We start from the raw sequence: 19,389 nt of genomic DNA, 5'->3' as shown, positions 1-19,389 counted from the left end.
CTCCCCTCCCTTCCGATCCCAAATGCTCGTTTTGCTTCCGTCGAACCGCCAGCGTACGGCTTGTGGGCCGCCACGTCGCAGTGCCTTCGGATGGGAAGCGCGTGGTTCCCTTCGCATCAATTCGTTCCGCATGCGGCATCACTTCTCGGTTGGCGCCAAGGCGGAGGAGTCACCGCGAGTGACGGCACCTCCTCCCACTCGCCGTCGTGCTATAAAAATAAGGGCAACCCCAGCAGTCCCTTCTTCCACTTCCCCAGCGCGTATCCCTCGCCCGATTGATTCATTCTTATCCTTGATTCGGCTTTCAGTGAGCGAGAAGAGGGGAATAACCCTAATTTATCTTTGTTTTCTTTTCATGTTTCGCTCTTGGAAATCAACGATTTCTGCTCGATAATCGTAGATTCCGGTCGGTCTGTGCTCTAAAATGCGGTTTGTTTCGCTGGCAATCTGAGATTAAGGAAGAATTGCCAGGGATTAGCTGCTCGCCATGGCGGAGAACCCTCGGAGATTTTCTGTAGGATACGCGCTTGCTCCCAAGAAACAGCAGAGCTTCATCCAGCCTTCGCTTGTCGACCTTGCACGGCAAAGGGGCATCGACCTTGCCCCCATCGATACCTCCCGGCCCCTTGCCGACCAGGGCCCCTTCGACTGTGTGCTCCACAAACTCTACGGCGAGGAGTGGAATGGTCAGCTCGAGAATTTTGCCGCAAGAAACCCTAGCGTCCCCATCGTCGATCCACCCCAGGCTATCGAGCGGCTCCATAATCGCATCTCTATGCTTCAGGTAGTGTCGGAGCTCGAAATCCCCCAGGAGCGTGAAACCTTCGGGATTCCTAGCCAGGTCGTGATCTATGATTCTGCCGCCCTCTCCAACTCTGGCGTCGTCGGGGCCCTTCGCTTCCCTGTCATTGCTAAGCCTCTGGTGGCCGATGGCAGTGCTAAGTCCCATAAGATGTCGCTTGTTTTCCACCGTGATGGCCTGCTAAAGCTGAAACCACCGCTTGTGCTGCAGGAGTTTGTAAACCACGGCGGAGTTATATTCAAGGTGTACGTGGTGGGGGATTATGTGCAGTGCGTGAGAAGGAAGTCCCTTCCTGATGTCTCTGAAGATAAATTGGAGTCTGCTGAGGGGGCCGTCACTTTCTCCCAGGTGTCCAATTTGACTGCACAGGATCCAACGGAGGTAGAATACTACATGCATCTGGATGAGGCAGAGATGCCTCCATTGAGCTTTGTCACCGAGATAGCTAGAGGTTTGAGGCGGGCTACGGGATTACATCTTTTCAATTTTGATGTGATCAGGGATGTGAAGGTTGGGAACCACTACCTTGTGATCGACATCAACTATTTTCCTGGATATGCAAAAATGCCATATTATGAGAAAGCTTTGACAGACTTCTTCTGGGACGTCGTTCATGAAAAGAAAGGACAAGGCGCTGGAGATGTGGCCATCGGCAATGAGGAAAAATAATGTGAAAGATAGTAAGGGGAGTGGAGAATGCTTCCCTGAGCTTCATGGATATGTCTTCTGCTTCTTAAAAATCTAGTCTTCCTCAAAAAATTGAAGGTACAATTTGCACTTTTCTGCAAGATAAGGCGTCCAGAGCACTGCAAGTGTCGGTGCATGTTTTGTGTTTTGCCGAATAAGTAGGTTTGGTAGTTGTTAGTTTTTAACATGGGAATGAGTTCATTTGGTTCTTCCATTGAATAATTAGTCATGCCACCATTAAGTTTTAACATGCTTCCTCTGGTTAGTTAGGAGTGTGAGGTCAGTCCTTTATCTGAAATATGAAGGATTTTTTGTTACATGTAGCTTGCCATTTAGCATTATATTTAATCTTTCTTGCTATTTATGAGCTAAAAATGGATGCTGCATCACTGTTTTACTTTTATGAGGGTATATTCTTTTGCTTATTCCGTTGATGGTGTATGCTATGCCTATTCCCAAAGCTCTTAACACCAAATGTAAGATGTTACGGTGGAGGTTGATTGTTGTACCCTAGTGCACTCACCTAATTAAAATGCCGGGTCCAAGTCATCTGCCTTATTATCAAATATGCAGACAAAAAAATTCTTATAGGGCCAAATTTATTTTTTTTCTCTAATAGTTCAGTGATTCTAGATTTTAAAGAATCAAGCCTTCTATTACTTGGCCTACTTTGTGACTCTTACTATAGATCTTCCTTGTGACTGAAAGGCATGACTTTGTGTCACTAAGATTGTGACAAAAAAACTTACTGCTATAGCCTAACCTAAAAAATTGTAAAAGAACCTGTGACCACAAAAACCTGAACTAAAACCTTCAGTTGTCATTTCATCAGACAACAAATAAAAATTATCTGACTGGTCTTATTGTTGAAAACGAGTGTCACTTGTACTCAAGTCAACAGATGTTATACCTAAGGATGACTTATTGTAGAACTTGAAAAAGGGTAAACAACGCAGTAGTGTCCTTGGACAAACCTGATTGAAGGTCAAAGCCACATCATATTTATAACAAGGGTAGATAATTCATTAAAAATTTGGCCATTGATATCCTTGTGGTAAAGCAAGTGCCAGAATTTTAAAAAAAAAAAATCCGTAGATGCATTGAGATATCCTGTATTTTAAAAGGTAAAACAATCAGTGATCTCGATTGACTTAACCTGGCCTTAACCTCACATATTTATAATCAGGACAGAGAAGTGGGAAGGGCTAGTCGGCATTTCTATTGTTGGAGCTAAAAGCTAGTCAGTCCTACAAGTGCATTGGATAAGTGATGAATTATTCCAAACTTGATACTTTGGATGGTTGTTGTATTTGAATTTGAGTTGCGATTGAGGCTCTTTCGTTGGGAATAGAAGAATATTGTACCTTGTTTTGTGACTGAATGTGTGAAGTTCGATCAATTTAAAGAGAACATATCTGAGGATGTACATACTGGTCTGATATGCACGTGTTCATTCTTTCTCCTTTTTTTTTTAATATAATATAGTGGTTGCAATTGTCAAACAACTCTGTTGTCTAGATTATTGTTTTTCTTAGATTTAGCAATTTCTGCATCCTTTTCATTGCAAATACAGCCCATCGAGTGAAATAGACGGATGGCTTGGAAAGTGTTAATTTGTGCACTTTTTGGTGTGTATTATAGCTTTAACCTATTGCCTTTGACATCCTTTTTCTCATATTTTCTTATTCATATCTAGGGATGTAAACAAGCGGAATTAAGTTTGGAGTATTTAAATTTATTTGATAAGATAATCGAATAGAGTCGATTTTAAAATGAACCAAGTTTTTGAAATAATTGTTCAAGTTTAGCTTAGTTTATTTTTTATGAGTTTGAGTTTATTTGAAGTTTGGCTTGAGCTTGGTTTGTTTAGATATTATCGAGTTCTCAATTCAAGATTGACTTGAGCTTGGTTTGAGTTTGGTTCGAACTTGGTTCATTTAGATGTTATCGAGTTCTTAATTTAAGCTTGTTTGATTATTTTAAATTTTTAATTGTTATATTGGCTATTGAGTTTGATAATTTAAACTTATTTGTTTATTTTATTTTATTTTATTATTTAGTTAGCATATTGAAAAGAGTTTTATTAATGAATATAGTTCATGAACGTTGTTCACGAACATTGTTTATAAACGTTAACTAGCTGAACACATATGTATTGAAGGTTTGTTTAGTTCAATGAGTTGTTCATATTTGTTTGTTTAATTAATTTTTTTATATAATATAAATAAATTTTTATCAAGTTGAACAATAATTTTGTTCATGAATGTTGGGTTCATTTACCATCTTATTCATATCTCTTAATTTTTATTAATTAGTCCTATTGATCCCGCTTCTGATTCAAACAATTATTAACTCTCATCTGAGGCTATTGAGATATCATAGTCTTTGTACAATAGCCCGAATTGAAGTTCTGTTTGTCTTAATTATTTGTGCTCGGCTGTATGAATCTTAACCTCCCATTAACCTCCTTCGCACAGTATCGTCTGTGCTTAGATGATGGGTTGACAACAGAAAAGATGATAAGTTTAGATTGCTGTAATCGCCTTGTGAAAATGGTCCTTTATATCAAATGCAACTACTGTTCGTTTTCCATGGCATACTGTGAAGATTGATTAATCATAGTAGACTAGCGTATGTTGTCATTTTATCGTCAGCTGTTTTTCTCAACTGAGGTTGACTCTAAATCTTCTCTATAATGAGCCCAACAGAGGGTAATATTTGTTTATTATATTAATAATTTCTCTAGTAATTCCATCCTTTGTGTTTTTTTTTCCCAATTTAATAGATTTAACTTTTTTTTTTCTTCTAACTATAGAATTTATTAGTTCTTTTTAAATTATAGAATTTATTAGGCGTCTTAAATATACCCATACTATTTTTAAGCTACCATAGGTCAGTGCATGTAGCTTCTGAACATGTGAGTTTATGATTCACGCACTAATCAGCTAGGTGGCCTTAATAATCAGGGTAAATAATGACAAGTGTCGACAAAAAAAAAATTTGCAATACATTAAAGTGTTTAGTAAAAAACACACACACAAAATTAGAGGAATTATCATTGGCTTGAGGGAATAATAAATTAAAGCCTTCGATAATAAAAAAACAGGAGAAATTATTTAGAGAAAGCATCATTTGCTCGGGGAGGAAAACAGATTATATAGACTCCTCCTGTTTGGAAAATAGAATTATATTTATAAATAGAAAAAATTAAATATAAAAATTAGAATGCAATGAGGTACATAAATAAATAAATAGAGATGAAGTTATATAAATTTGACTAAAAAGAGTAAGTAGTAATGCATTTTTTTTTTTTATGATCCATAAATTCAAACTAACTTTGTTCATAATAAATCAATCAGGGTCGATTCTAAGTTTGAATAAAGGAGAAGGGTTATCTTAAATTATCTGTCAATATTAAACTAAAGTAAATATTCACCAAATGAATTCATTAAATTATTGTGCTAACGCTTTGTTATTTCCTAGAAGAAACGCATTACAGAGTTCGATTATAATATCTCGGCAAAGATCGTTATATCTTCGAAACTTAAGAATAGTACTAAATATGCAAGAGTTCGTGTTATAGGGTCTGACTATAACGTATTGGTAAGGACTGTTATATTTCCATGAGAACTTGTGTGTTGTATTAAATAGGCAAAAGTTCTCACGCTATAGGTTGAATAAGAACAAATATTATAAAAAACTAATAGCCTAAGATTTAGAACATAAAACACATAAATCATAAATCAATAGAGGTAGTAGATATAATTATTAAGAGAAAAAATAGTATTTTGTGTATACAAAAGATAAAATAGGTAGGCAAGAAGGCAAATATGATAGAGAATTCAGATTTTAAATTATGATATACAGAAAAGATTAAAACAAATGTAGGATTGTATAGAATATAAGAGGGGTGTGAATCACGTTTTAAAACTTTTATTTTTTTTTTTAAAATACTCATCGAAAGATCGAGTACGCGGCGGAAAAATAATTAATCGAACGCAATGAAAAAAAGTACTCGTTTGGTTCTACTTGGTTCGTAGCCCAGCAAATTACTATTCCAAGGTCCACGATTTCTTAGACCGTATCGATTGGCCAATCACTATCAATTCGTTGTTTATAAAAGATTAAAAGCGGTAACAAGTTTACCGTCCTTATAAAATACATATGAAAAAAAATAAATGTAATAATAAAATTATATCGACAGGAAAACAAGATCTGAAGTACAACATCAATGTGGGAGTAGTGTTGCAGCGTCGTAATCAAATTTCGAAGCAATGCGAATATCGTTTGAGCGTAGAATGATAAGTCCCTGAGGTGTTGAATAAGTGTGAATGGAGAAGAGGTAGAAGAGAAGAAGCTCCATTGTGAATGAGACTTTAATCCCACATTAGGAGTTTCAAGGCACTTTTGTTGGTTTATATTGATTCACATACATTGAGGATGTGAACAAATGCATGGAGAGAGGCTCTCTCTCACGCAGGGGGGTGCAAATCCAAGGCCCGGATTGCACTGAACCAAGCTGACTCGTGAACGAGCGTGACCTGTGCACACGAATGTCGGACCGGTCGTTTCAAGATTAAACGTGTGCATTAACTCGATATGCACATAACAGTAGTGCTTATCGATTTTGTGTGTATGAGTCATACATACCAGAGATACACAAGAACTCGATAATCGAATCGAGAAATGTCTCTTTCTTCGAGCATGTGTTTCCGTATAAGACCCGTGAGGATGCTAGCTCCTCAAAACGGGCAACCGAAACACAAGGCAAAGAAGAAGATGATGATGACGAGGAACCCGTGGAGGTTGAGCCTAGACGGAGCAAAAGAGCTCGGGTGGAAAAATCCTATTTTATCACTTTCATGTTGGAGAGTGACTCCCGTAGTTACTCAGAAGCTGGAGGCTCTTCTGATGGACATCACTGGAAAGAGGCAATTGCATCTGAGATAGAATCTATCTTGTAAAATCACACTTGGGAACTTGTGGATCTTCCTCCGGGAAGTAAACCACTAGGTTGCAAATGGATTTTCAAGAAGAAAATGAAATCAGATGGCATGACCGACAACGAGAATGCCTCGATTACTTTGATACGTATTCTCCGGTGTTGAGAATAACTTCCATTAGAGTATTGTTGGCTATTGCCGCTCTATGGAATCTCGAAATACATCAGATGGATGTAAAGACCACCTTTCTAAACGGGGATTTAGAAGAGGAAATCTACATGGTGCAACCTGAGGGGTTTTCTGTGCCAGGACAGGAAAACAAGGTTTGTAGATTGGTGAAGTCATTATATGGCTTGAAACAAGGACCGAAGCAGTGGCATGAGAAATTTAATAATGCCATGAAGGAATGTGGATTCAAAATTAATGAATGCGATAAATGTGTCTACATGAAAGTCACAGAGAATGACTACGTCATCTTGTGCTTATATGTAGATGACATACTTATCATAGGGAGTAATGATAAGATAATCAAATCCACTAAAGATATGTTGAACTCAAGATTTGACATGAAAGACATGAGCCTAGCCGATGTGATTCTAGGAATCAAAATTCTTAGAACGGCAGAAGGACTTGTTCTTAGTCAGTCTCATTACATGGACAAGATTTTTGAGAAATTCACCAAGGGTGATACTGCGTTGGCACGAACGCCGATAGATACGAGTCAACATCTATAGAAAAATTGAGGTGAAAGTATCTCTCAGATAGAGTACTCTTGAGTAATTGGAAATCTGATGTACTTGATGAGTTGTACACGGCCAGACTTGGCCTACGCAGTAAGTAAACTGAGTAGATACACGAGTAATCCCGGTGTTGAGCACTGGAAAGGGATAACAAGAGTACTGAGGTACTTAAGGTATACTCGTGAATATGGACTGCACTATACAAGATATCCTGCTGTGATCGAAGGATACAGAAATGCAAGTTGGATATCTGATATAAAAGACTCTAAGTCTACGAGTGGATATGTCAACACTCTAGCAGGTGCAACCATTTCTTGAAAATCTTCTAAACAAACCGTAATAACCAGATCCACGATGGAATCTGAGTTTGTAGCTCTTGACAAATGTGGTGAAGAAGTTGAATGGCTATGATAATTCTTAGAAGATATTCCACGATGGTCGAAATCGGTGCCGGCGATTTGCATACATTGCAATAGTCAATCAGTAATCGGTCGAGCACAGAGCCATCTGTATAATGGTAAGTCTAGACATATACGTCGTAGACATAATATCATTAGACAACTACTCTCAACTGGAGTTATTACTGTTGACTATGTGAAGTCAAAAGATAACTTAACGGATCCACTAACCAAGGGGTTAAATCGAGAGTTAGTTGCAAGCTCATATCAGAAAATCGACTTGATGTCGTTGTCAGCGATCAGTGCAGAGAGCACCCAACCTATGCTGACTGGAGATCCCAAGAACTAGGTTCAAAGGAACAACTAATCTGCACTGACTAGACGTACTGTGGGGGGAGCCCAATGAAACAGTGAATAGACCAGGATAAGTCGATGGACTTTCAATGATCAAAAATAGTAGATGGTAACTCTTGAGAGATCACCTATGTGAGAAAGAAGTGGGGTCGCTTCGAAGAGAATTGGAGGCACAATTCTTAGAGCTTTTCACATAATCAGGCGTGTTCATGGCCAAGAACGAACACACTCATGAGAACTGAGTTGTATCAGGGAGAGTCTTGGGTGAGATTTGTCACTGCTTACACAGACGGCAGTATAGTTCAAGGACATCGTGTCTACTATCAGCCAGTAAGCAACCAGATCTTCACAAGGGAAGGTTCAAAGGATAAAACCTACCTATCCTATACTTGACTCAACTGTTGAATGCTATCACATACACTATCTCCATTCATGTGGGGGATTGTTGAATAAGTGTGAATGGAGAAGAGGTGGAAGAGAAGAAGCTCCATTGTTAATGGGACTTTAGTCTCACATTGAGAGTTTCAAGGCACTTTTGTTGGTTTATATTGATTCACATATATTGAGGATGTGAACAAATGCATGGGGAGAGGCTCTCTCTCACGCGTGGGTGCGCAGGGGGGGGTGCAAATCCAGGGCCCGGATTGCATTAAACCAAGTTGACTCGTGGGCGAGCGCGACCTGCGCACACGAATGTCGGACCGGTCGGGGCAAAAATTTGCCCAAGTGGAACAACCAACATTTTGCCACGTTGATCTTTTGCTGCTCTGAAACGTATGCATTAAATTCAAGATTAATGCAAAATAAAATCGACCGAGTAATAATGTGCGAAACGGTGGTCGTTTCGCTGCTCGGCCAATAATGACCATTAAGATCATTAACGCTGCTGTTGATTTGAGATCGTATATAAGGAGGATGCGATCATAAGCAGAGGGCACACACATCAAATAAAGCAGAAGCTCTCCTCCTCTGTCGTGCAACTCTTGCTCGGCAGAGTACCCGCGATAGCATTCGGGTATCACTCAGCTCGCCGTGACCACCAGTGCTTGGTCAGATTCACGGTCGGTCGTTGTATCCTGGGAAACAGACGTCCCTTGTAACCCTCAAAGCATAGCTGGAGGTGGGTGAATCTGTTTCAAAGAAACTGCGACTCGCAGGCCTCGGTCAATCCGCTCGGCCGACCCGACTTTCGCTCGGCAGACCCGACTTTCGCTCGGCCGACCCGACTTTCGCTCGGCCGACCCGACCTCCGCTCGGCAGACCCGACTTCCGCTCTGCCGACCCGACTTCCGCTCAACCGACCCGACTTCCGCTCGGCCGACCCGACGTCAGCTTGGCCTGTCAGCTCAGCCGATCCGCTCTCCTCTCTGCCGACCCATATGCTCAGTCGATCCGCCGTCAGCTCGGTCGATCCTCTCTCCTCTTTGTCGACCCATCTGCTCGGTCGATAGGCCCGTCGGCTCGGCCTGTCAGCTCGGCCCGTCAGCTCGGCCTGTCTGTTCAGCCAATCTTCTTGCTCGACAATTTTTCGACTCATAGCAAAAACCAACCCCTGCTGGTAGTCTGAGATTATCCGCTCAGGTCATCTCTATTGTAAGTTGAATTTAATTCAGAGAAGTTTAAATTCAGCTAATACCCTGTATATTTCCGGCAACAGATTGTTTGTTTTCCAACATGAGGTTCTGTTCGTAGGTTGCTTTTATAATGCATTTGGGTGCCTCCAATGACCCAAGGTGTCTCAAGTAGGTTTTATCCGGCGCACTATGCATGATCTCTTCTTCAAGATAAAATTTCTGATTTGGGGCTCCTCCAATATATCCAAGGCGCTCCAACCCATTCCAAATCATCCAGGGCGCCTCCAACCCCCCAAGACACCTTGACAATCTTCCAAAGGTTATAACTTTTAAATCGAGATCTAGTCTAATTCTTAACTTAGATTTCTTAGGTCGGATCTAAGTTGGACCAGTACTTATAGTTCCACTGGGATTCGACCTCACTAGATCTTTCTCCTTATGTTATTTACCTCCATTTACCATTTGTAGACTTGTCTCCTTGACGTTTGATCTCTTGACTCACCAAAACTTCTTGCGAGATTCCCATCTGGACCAGCCAGTCATCTGATTCTATTGACTTGACTGAACTTCTTACTAGTTATTTGGTTCTCCTGACCTAACTGGACTTCATGGCAATTATCTAGTCCTCTTGACCTAACTGGACTTCCTACCAATTATCTGGTCCTCCTGATCTAACTGAACTTCAGCTTGGTGTATGATCTTTTAGACCCGAATTCAAAAAACTATACATCATACAACAAGTTCAAAACACAATCTCAAGTACCAAATACTATAATAAAACATTCAAGATAATAGAGTAATACTCGACATAAACCAACAGGACAGTGTATTGTGTGATTTTGTGAGAACTAATTAATAAATAAATAGTGATATTAACAAATCTTGGGTGTACATATATACAAGAGGATCAATTGGAAAAATTATTGGCTAACAAACTCTCACCCTAGTTGTTACAATGGCTCTCAACTTATTTGTTCATGTTATTATCTCAACTCTTGATCTAATGTAATGTTTGCGTTTATGTTAAAAAATACATGTGTCTTGATCTCATCTAATTATTTTATTTAAAAAATATTCCTTAATAAAATTAAATGAACATAAATAATAAAGATGACATTAATTAATTATAAAAATAATGAACTTTAGATTATGAAAATTCAATAAGAGAACAAGCTATAATTCAATGTGCAGTTGTAAAGGATGTAAAAAGCCTAAACTTGCACTAGATAAGAAAAAAAACTAAAAATGAGCATGAACGTACAAAAGTGTCCTCATATGTCTAAAGAGCCAAAGGGAACAAAATTAAAAGTGTATTGAGCAATTACCACAATAAACCGACTCCGTTCACATGGAACAGAACAAAAAGCCAAGAAGATCATGGAAATGGGAAGAACAATCAAACGGGCAATGTGCGAAACAACTATAAACTTCAATCAGTAATCAAAACAAAAAGGAAGGACTTTCTTCATTTCCCTTCTACCAATTTTCTGTTCCCCCAAATTCCATCTCCGTCCATCAAGTGGCAAGCCGTGCAAGACCTAGAAAATCTATCCGAACACACTATTTCGACCAATAAAAGTGAATAACAAACTGAAATCGATGCTTAAAACCGACACCTTCAGAGATCAAACACCACAAACTTTGACATATGAGCAGCCAAATGGCATGATGAAACAAATCAAAAGCTAAAAATAAGAAGAAAAGAGAATGTTGCGCTTGCAAATACAAGCATAGTGGAATCAAAAGTAGGTTTCATTTTTTGAGACAAAATTTATGAACGAAGACAAGACCTAGGTTATGAATCTACCTTGACTATGGCTCTAGCACAAATCCAAAGAAGACAAGACCTAGGTTATGAATCGACGGACTAGGAGTGCCACCTTTGCCGAAGAAATACACCTCGTCCGATCAAAAGGTTCCACGAGCGAAAGAAGCAGCAATGGAAGGTCAAAGGGCCTCATCAAACTCAGAAACCTGCTCATCAGGAAACGAGAGGAGCACACTGTCGTGGAGGAAGATCAAGGGGAGGCATGAAGAGATTGTATGAGAAGAGGGAAAGAAAATTGCCTTAGGTTCGGGAGCGCGAAGGAAAAACACAGCGCCGAAAAGAAAACAACTCGGGAAAGGAAAACAGCGAGGGGGGGGGATGACCAAATTCAATTACAACGGTTTTTTCAAAACTGTTGTCGTAGTCGCTAAAAACGCGGATAAAGACAACAGTTTATAAAAACCGTTGTAAAAAGTGTTGTCGTTTTAAAAAAAAATCGCTCAATGACAACAGCTTTGCCAAAACCGTTGTCTTTTATATTTAATGGGGAGTTCAAAGACAACGATTTTGGCAAAAACCGTTGTCTTTGAGCAAATATGCAACGGTTTCTCTTAAAACCATTGTCGTAGGGGTGTTGTCGTTTGTAGTTTTTGCTGTAGTGTCGTTTTGGTATCAAGGATAAAGCAATGACTTGGTTTTATTCTCTTCGTCCTCAAAGCAGTACAAGTTGGGAATAATTGGAGCAGTGAGTTTTGAGTCACTTTTTCCCTCTAAGTAAAATGATATACATGAGGAATTGCATCACAAATTTTGCTCAAACAGATAGAGAATCATTATTTGAAGTATGAGATAGATTCAAAAGTTTATTAAGATAGTGTCCTTATCATGATTTGAAAAGATGGTTGACAATGCATATATTCTATATGGAGATTTCTTTCTCAAATAAGTTATTATTAGATTCATCTGTAGGAGGTTCTTTGATGAATAAAAGTTTTGACGAAGCATGCACCTTAATACATCAAGTGACATTTAACCTCCAAGAGTTGTCAAATGAAAATTGGAAAGCATCCTCACCAAGAATCCCAGAAGTGTGAGCCATAAAATGAAATGAAAATGCCAAATGTAAACCACAAAATCTCATCCCACCCACCACTCCATTTAGGGTTTATAAACCACCAATACTGTTTCCTTAACAATTGGTTCATGTACCTTAAGTTAACTGTGATGATGATCTTAGCCTAATGCATCCACCGAGAACTTGTGTACCACCAATCCCCTTTCCGCAAAGGTTTATAAAAGAAAAAAATATGAAGAAGTTGATAAAATCAGTAATAATGATATGGTGTAATGCAATTTTCTAGACGTAGCTACTGAGATTACAGGTGGTTATAATGTTGTGGATTTTTACGATGATGCTTGTGATGATGGTGTGGTTGCTTGTAAATTTGTAGATGTACTTAGAGAAGATGATTTTTCTTATGGTGTGGTTGCTTGCAAATTTCTTGATGTACTTAGAGATGAAGATTTTTCTAATGATGATGCCCAATATAAAATTTCTGATGAAGTTATTGATCTCTTGTTTATGATATCGATGTTAGTGAATTCTCCACTGTTTATGATGGTATTAATGTCATGGATAAGAGTGTAGGGGCTTGTGTTATGAAAGCAAAACCCTAAGAATCACTTTCTTTGATCACACATCCACTTGACATTATGGAAGCTGCATAAAATAATCTTGGTGATGATATATGTGTAGGAACTTTGGTAGTGATGGAAAATTCCAAGAATCACAACTTTTGGAGATACCACCACTTGAGCTTGATTTAGAAAAAGTCGCATTCACTTGTTTTGAACCTCCAGTACCTTTCCACAATGCAAGGTTAGTATCTCTTGTGATCCTCTAGTAAATTTCATAAAGGTACCTAAAATCAATTTGGTTGGATGTGATTCATTTTTTGAAACATACTCAATTAAACTTAATATGGATCTAATTCTTTCTTTTCTCACATGCATGTAGGAGGTGTGCTTTATCTTTGGGTGTGCATGTTTTCATAGGGCTTGGGCTTGGAAGCTCAAACATAACCTTCTCCATCCTCTAGGATGTACTTTCAAGGGGATAAAGATGGAGAGAGTGATGCCTCACTATATTGATTACATGATGATATCTCTCTTCATAGTATGGGCTATTGGAATAAAAAATCAGAAGTATCTTACTCTGATAAGATCATGATTTAAATGAATCTAATAAGGAGTTGAACTTATGACCATAAATAAACGCTTCTTAGGAGGCAACCCAAGTTTCTTGGCCAGTCACAAATACTACGAGGTCATTCAGCAAAGGGCACTCGGTTGCAACTTGTTGTTGCATCATCCTTGTCGCTCGGGCAGTTATCAATAGCTCTAAATCTTGTTGCGTCAGAGTCACGGTGGTGAGTCATCTAGTCTTGTCCATCTTCACGTCTCGGATGCAGGTGAAGTTCCCATAAACGGTGCTAAATATGATCCTGTTTCAAAACGATGAAGATGACTGGCTAGAAAGGTGGCTATAATATTGACCAAATGAAGACTCCTCGTTGCCCTGGGTGTCAAAAGGAGTGTTAGTAATCGGACTAGGGAAGAGATCCCGGTGCAGACCCTCAGAAGCTCAAGTCAGTGACTGGTTCAAAAATGATGAATAGTAGAATGAACAGTTGCAAATGAGCATGTGCAATTGCTAGCATTATATATCTGCGCCTGTAGATGGAGATCCCTTTTTATAGTGTCACTGTTATGTCTATACATGAATCTCAAAGTACTTCTAAAAAAGGATATACAATAAAAAGGCTCTGATATCTTTCCTAAAATTGATCCGCAATCTCTGTGATTGACAAGTTGGAACCTTTGAAAGTGCAGTTTACATGCAAAATATTCTGTCTTCCGTGGTACAAAATGCCAAAAAAAGAATATTAGGTCATTGGACTAAGGAGCCTATAATAGGCTCACCTAACAAGCTGACCGAGTCCCTAATATGTCCGACCGTCCATCACTTGTAAGAGCCGCCCAGTCGACTTTGAAGAATGCAGTCAATGACTCGATATTCGCTCGGCTTATTTACTTGGACAGAAAGCTCGGGTGGACTAGGTGTCCAATAGGTTCGATCGAACATATGTATGATCGGCGAGAGCATTCAATCGAGCTTATTAAGAGTACTATCTCCTAGTGTTAAAGAGGGTTGGGCTCCAAGGGATATTGACTTGATTTAGCTCCTTATGAATACCAAAAGGCTTTAGAGCTTGCAACCCAATCAGCCAAATGATCTGGTTGGCCAAGCTTTCAGTGTCACAACCTATGGGTTCCAAAAGGCTTTAGGACTCGTTGTCTGACCGGCCAGATGTTCGATCGGACAAGCTTTCAGTACCCTGGCTCATGGTGTTGACCTCTTTTTAACTTTGACCTCCATATCAGCCAACCCTCAGGACTTTAACCTATCTCAGGGAGGCCCCACCTTTATCGTCGTATCACGTTGCATACTCAAACTTTTGAGGAGTGTTTTAAAAATGAAAAGAAAAGTTTTAAAACATGATTCACTCCCTCCCTTTACTTTCTATAGATCTTATAAGTGGTATCAGAGTAGAGAAATTTGATTTTAGTGCAACCAGTAAATCAAGCAATTTCTTTTCTTTTCGAGTACTTTTTTCATTGCAATTATTAATTGTTTATTTTTTTCCTCCGCACTACTGGTTGGAGCAATCCCAATGGTCCGTGCAACCATATGTTTTGGCGTTTGGGCAAAGGATTTAAGTTAGGTTCACCCTTGTATTTGATATGTATATTTGAGTTGTGCAGGTTTGCAGGATACACATATGACTCAGGTTGATGGCTTCGGGTCCGGTGAAGGATAGAGCATCCGAGGGACCATGGACAATGCAGCAAGGACAAGGGCAAAGGGAACCGACTTCGAGGCATACACGAAGGATGACATTGGGATGAGCAGCGAGCTTGGGTGCATCCGAGGGACGAGAACCAAAGGAAGTAGGCTTGAAGGCAAGAGGTCAAGGATGCAAAGAAGTGTCAAGTGAGTCATAAGGGTGAGAGTCTGAGTGCTGAGAGACTGTACTCGGGGTACCATTCGACTGATAGAAATGACAGTCGACCGGGCAATCCACTGGGCAGCCGACTGGGAGCGAACAGAATGCTTCTGTTCTCTCAACTAGTGTGGAGTAGTTGATTGAAACTTTCATCAATCAACTAGTATCGAACCGTTGGGTTGTAACAGTCGAATCTCCACAGAGGGCAATCGACTGACACTTTCACCAATAGACTGATATGCGAGATTTTTCAACCCGTGACCTATATAATCAAGGCTTGAAAGTTTGGTTAAGGTTGACAAAATTAGTGGTAGTTAACCCTAATTAATAGTCAACTAGTGCCCTAGCAATCCGAGTGTTATTGGTCGAGTTGGACGAGGTTTCTCCACCGACAAGGAGGATTGTGCTAGCCAGAGTTTCCGGGGATTAATCCACCGACGGATTGAGGGATTATCCACCTTACGGAGTAGGGGCAAGTTATCTTAGAACCACGTAAATCGTCGTGTTAGTGGTTCACTTGTTTTTTTGTCTTTAGCTTTCTTTATATTCATATTAGTTTGTATTTCCGCTGCGCAAACTAACAAGTGTAGGAAACGATTGATTTGGGGACGCTGTTTATCCAACTCCCCTTCTAACCGGCCATACACAAGATCCCCTATACTACTTACCCTAAGACAAAGTCTCGGGATATTTCTTTTAATTTGTTTTGTGCAAGAAAAATGATGCACAAAGAGATGTTAGGTCGAAGTATTCACGAACCTCCACCGTATGAAATGGACTACTTCATAATATGGGAGTATCAGGTAGGCTTTGTAATGATGGATGATTTCAATTGCGGCATGACACTAAGGCAATCAACTCAAGATACAAAAATAAATACAATGATAATAAATCAAAATTTAAAGTTATTGCCTAATAAAGTGCTATGCATAATTGGAGAATTCAAAGATGCCTACAATCTTTAGATTCGGTTGATCAAGTTTCATGAGCATCCATCAAAGCTGAAGGATCAAGTCAAAGTCAAATCTAGATACAAGTTCAAACTAATAGAAAAATCTATATAATTAACGATTGAGCTTAAAGCTAATGTATTTTATCAAAATAACATTTTTAGTGAAAATAGCATACATGAAAATAGTAGTTCTTCTATCTCTAAAAATACCCTTAGTCATGGTTACGTTAGTTTTGTTGAAAATAGTATGCATTACACTATTTATGAAAATACCCCTAGAAAATTATCTATAAATCTAAATAATAAAAAATTCAAAACTAATTAATAATAATAATTCTAATATGAAAATTGACAAAGACAATACAGATAATATAAATAAAATCAACTTTAAAATTTCTATCTAAAATAACATTTAAATCTTATTGATAATTTTAGATAAAAATAATTTAATCAATTTTACAATTCAAAATTTAAGTTAAATAAAAATTTAAATCGTAAGCATAATTCTATATATAAAACTAATTTAATAAATTAGAATAAAATAAATAATAATATAAATTTAAAAGATAAAGAAAATATAACTCTAAAAATAAATTCAAACACTAGCATAAAATTAAAATTAAATCATGAAAAATTTTAAATTAAAAATTAATAAAATTTCAAATATTAAAGATAATATTTTACAGATAGATAACTTAACAAATTTAAAATTAATAAAAATTTAAATATTAAAAATAACCTATTTTAACAAATTCAAAACTAAAGAAAAATTTAAATCTTAAATATATTTTTAAAAATAGAAATAATTTAGCCAACTTAATTACTTTAAAATTAAAAGTTTAAATTAAATTAATACATTAACATTAATTTATAATTGAATTAGCAAATATCAAATACATTAAAGTTAATTAACTGAAAATTAATTCGAAGATTAATTAACTAATTCAAAATTTAAGTTAAATAAAAATTTAAATTGTAAGCATAATTCTATATATAAAACTAATTTAATAAATTAGACTAAAATAAATAATAATATAACTTTTAAAAGATAAAGAAAATATAAATCTAAAGATAAATTCAAACACTAGCATAAAATTAAAATTAAATCATGAAAGTTTTAAATTAAAAATTAATAAAATTTTAAATATTAAAGATAATGTTTTACAGATAGATAACTCAACAAATTTAAAATTTAAAAATAATAAAAAAATTAAATATTATAAATAACCTATTTTAACCAATTCAAAATTAAAGGAAAATTTAAATATTAAATATTTTTAAAATAGAGATAATTTAACCAACTTAATTAATTCAAAATTAAATATTTAAATTAAATTAATATATTAAAATTATTTCATAATTGAATTAGTAAATATCAAATACATTAAAGTTAATTAACTGAAAATCAATTCAAATATTAATTAAATCGAAATTAATTTATTAAATAAGTCTAAAAATTATTTGGTTCGAAAATAATTAATAATTAATTTAAATTATGATTGAAATATTAAAACAATTAACTAATCGATTATAATTAAAATAACTTAAATATTAAAATTAAAAATGATTTAGATTGAATTAAAATTAATTAAGTTAAAATAAAAAATCAATTAAATTAAGATTAAATTTAAAATTAAATTCCTTATATATACTAGTTTATTTTTAAAGATATATCAGAACATGTAACTAAATAGAATTAAACAAATATTACACAAAATAAAAATGTTGTGATTTAAAGGAAGACATCAAAGTAGTTAGAACTTCAAGAATATAATAATTAAGACTAGATAAATAAAAGATAGTTCTAACTTATTAAGATCAAAGATTAATACTAAGTTTTTTAGGTGAAACAAATTGAAAAGTTTTATCTAACACATATGGTTACTTTAATGATATTTAAGTGGTTTACCACATTCTAAAAGTTTATCCAAGAAAGTTTGTTTAATTGGTGGATCCAAAACTACATTTGAATCTAATACAAGTTAAAATAATCTCTTAAAAATAACATAACTCATCTCACAAAAATTATAGAATTATTTTAAGTTGAAAAATTAGATCCAGTTAGAGATGATTAAGGTTCAATAAATTAAAATATTAATTAAATTAAAAACTTGATTTTAATTTTAAAACATAATAAAATTCCGAACTTATTTAAGAGACGTGATTAATATCTCAATTAAAATTCCATTTAAAAACTCTCATAAAAATCATTTTAAACAAATTCTTTTAAAATTTCTTTAAAAATCCAATCAAAATCTATTAAAAATTCCTTTTAAATCTCTTTAAAATCATTTAAAAAAAAAAATTAAAACCCTTTTAAATTTTAAACTAATTAACAAACTAAATTTATTAACAAACCAAACTTAAATTAATTAAAAATCCAAGCTTAACTAATTAATAAATTAAACCTAACTAATATATATATATATATATATGATTTAATTTATTAATTAGTTAAATCTTTAAAATTTAATAAAATATTATTTTTATTTCAAAATTATAAAAAAAAAATAAATTGATATAAAACTTGACTTATATGTGTTTCTTAACTTGTGGATCAACCCAAGTCCATCGCAAGCCAATCCGCGTGGGTTGCAGACCTAGGCGGGTTGACTTGCAGTAGACTTGAGTTAATAAAATTTCAATATAATCAACTTAAATTGTTTAACGAGATGGATCAATTCGACAGACTAACCCAAATTGACAGCTCTATCTTATACTAATCATAAATTAGTTTACTTATTTTGAAAACTATTTTGAAATATCATTGAATAATATGTTTAAAAATATTTTGAAAATATCTCTATAAATTCTATAAGTATTTTAAAAATATATTTAAAAATTTTAAAAACATGTATTGAAAATATTTTTTTAAACTTTAAAGACTATTGTAATAATGATTTATATTTTTGATTTTTTTACTATTATTTTGAAAAAAAATCTAGAAACTTGTTGAAAAATATATTCTGTGAGAGGTGTTGAAAATTTTTTAACTCTGAAAATCTTTTTGAAAAATTAAAACATTAAAAAATTAGTTGAAACTTATTTACGAAATGATGAAAATTTGTATTTAAAAACTTATATGCTAAAATTTCAATACTTAT

At 35.8% G+C, this 19,389-nt stretch overlaps 1 protein-coding gene and 1 non-coding gene across 4 annotated transcripts; one reads left to right on the top strand and one right to left on the bottom strand.

Moving 5' to 3' along the window:
- The first annotated feature begins 229 nt into the window (after nucleotides 1-229).
- LOC122016122 (inositol-tetrakisphosphate 1-kinase 5-like) lies at nucleotides 230-2,915 on the top strand. Of its 3 annotated transcripts, none has more exons than XM_042573319.1 (3): nucleotides 230-1,312; nucleotides 1,395-1,567; nucleotides 2,681-2,915. In XM_042573319.1, exons 1-2 carry the CDS (start codon nucleotides 488-490, stop codon nucleotides 1,545-1,547), a joined length of 978 nt encoding a protein of 325 aa, XP_042429253.1. In that variant the 5' UTR covers nucleotides 230-487; the 3' UTR covers nucleotides 1,548-1,567; nucleotides 2,681-2,915. The 3 variants fall into 3 exon arrangements, with proteins under 3 accessions (XP_042429253.1, XP_042429252.1, XP_042429251.1); XM_042573318.1 differs by having other exon boundaries at nucleotides 2,676-2,915; XM_042573317.1 differs by lacking the exon at nucleotides 2,681-2,915 and having other exon boundaries at nucleotides 233-1,853.
- Nucleotides 2,916-12,052: 9,137 nt separating this feature from the next.
- Nucleotides 12,053-12,158, bottom strand: LOC122018271. The gene has a single exon (XR_006121696.1). It is a non-coding gene; the product is annotated as a small nucleolar RNA R71 (small nucleolar RNA).
- Between the last annotated feature and the right edge of the window lie 7,231 nt (nucleotides 12,159-19,389).

The sequence above is a fragment of the Zingiber officinale genome, chromosome 8B (genome assembly GCF_018446385.1).
Source record: "Zingiber officinale cultivar Zhangliang chromosome 8B, Zo_v1.1, whole genome shotgun sequence".
NCBI lineage: Eukaryota > Viridiplantae > Streptophyta > Magnoliopsida > Zingiberales > Zingiberaceae > Zingiber > Zingiber officinale.
The sequence above is the reverse complement of the archived record's forward strand: the minus strand, read 5'-3'. Positions and strand labels throughout refer to the sequence as shown.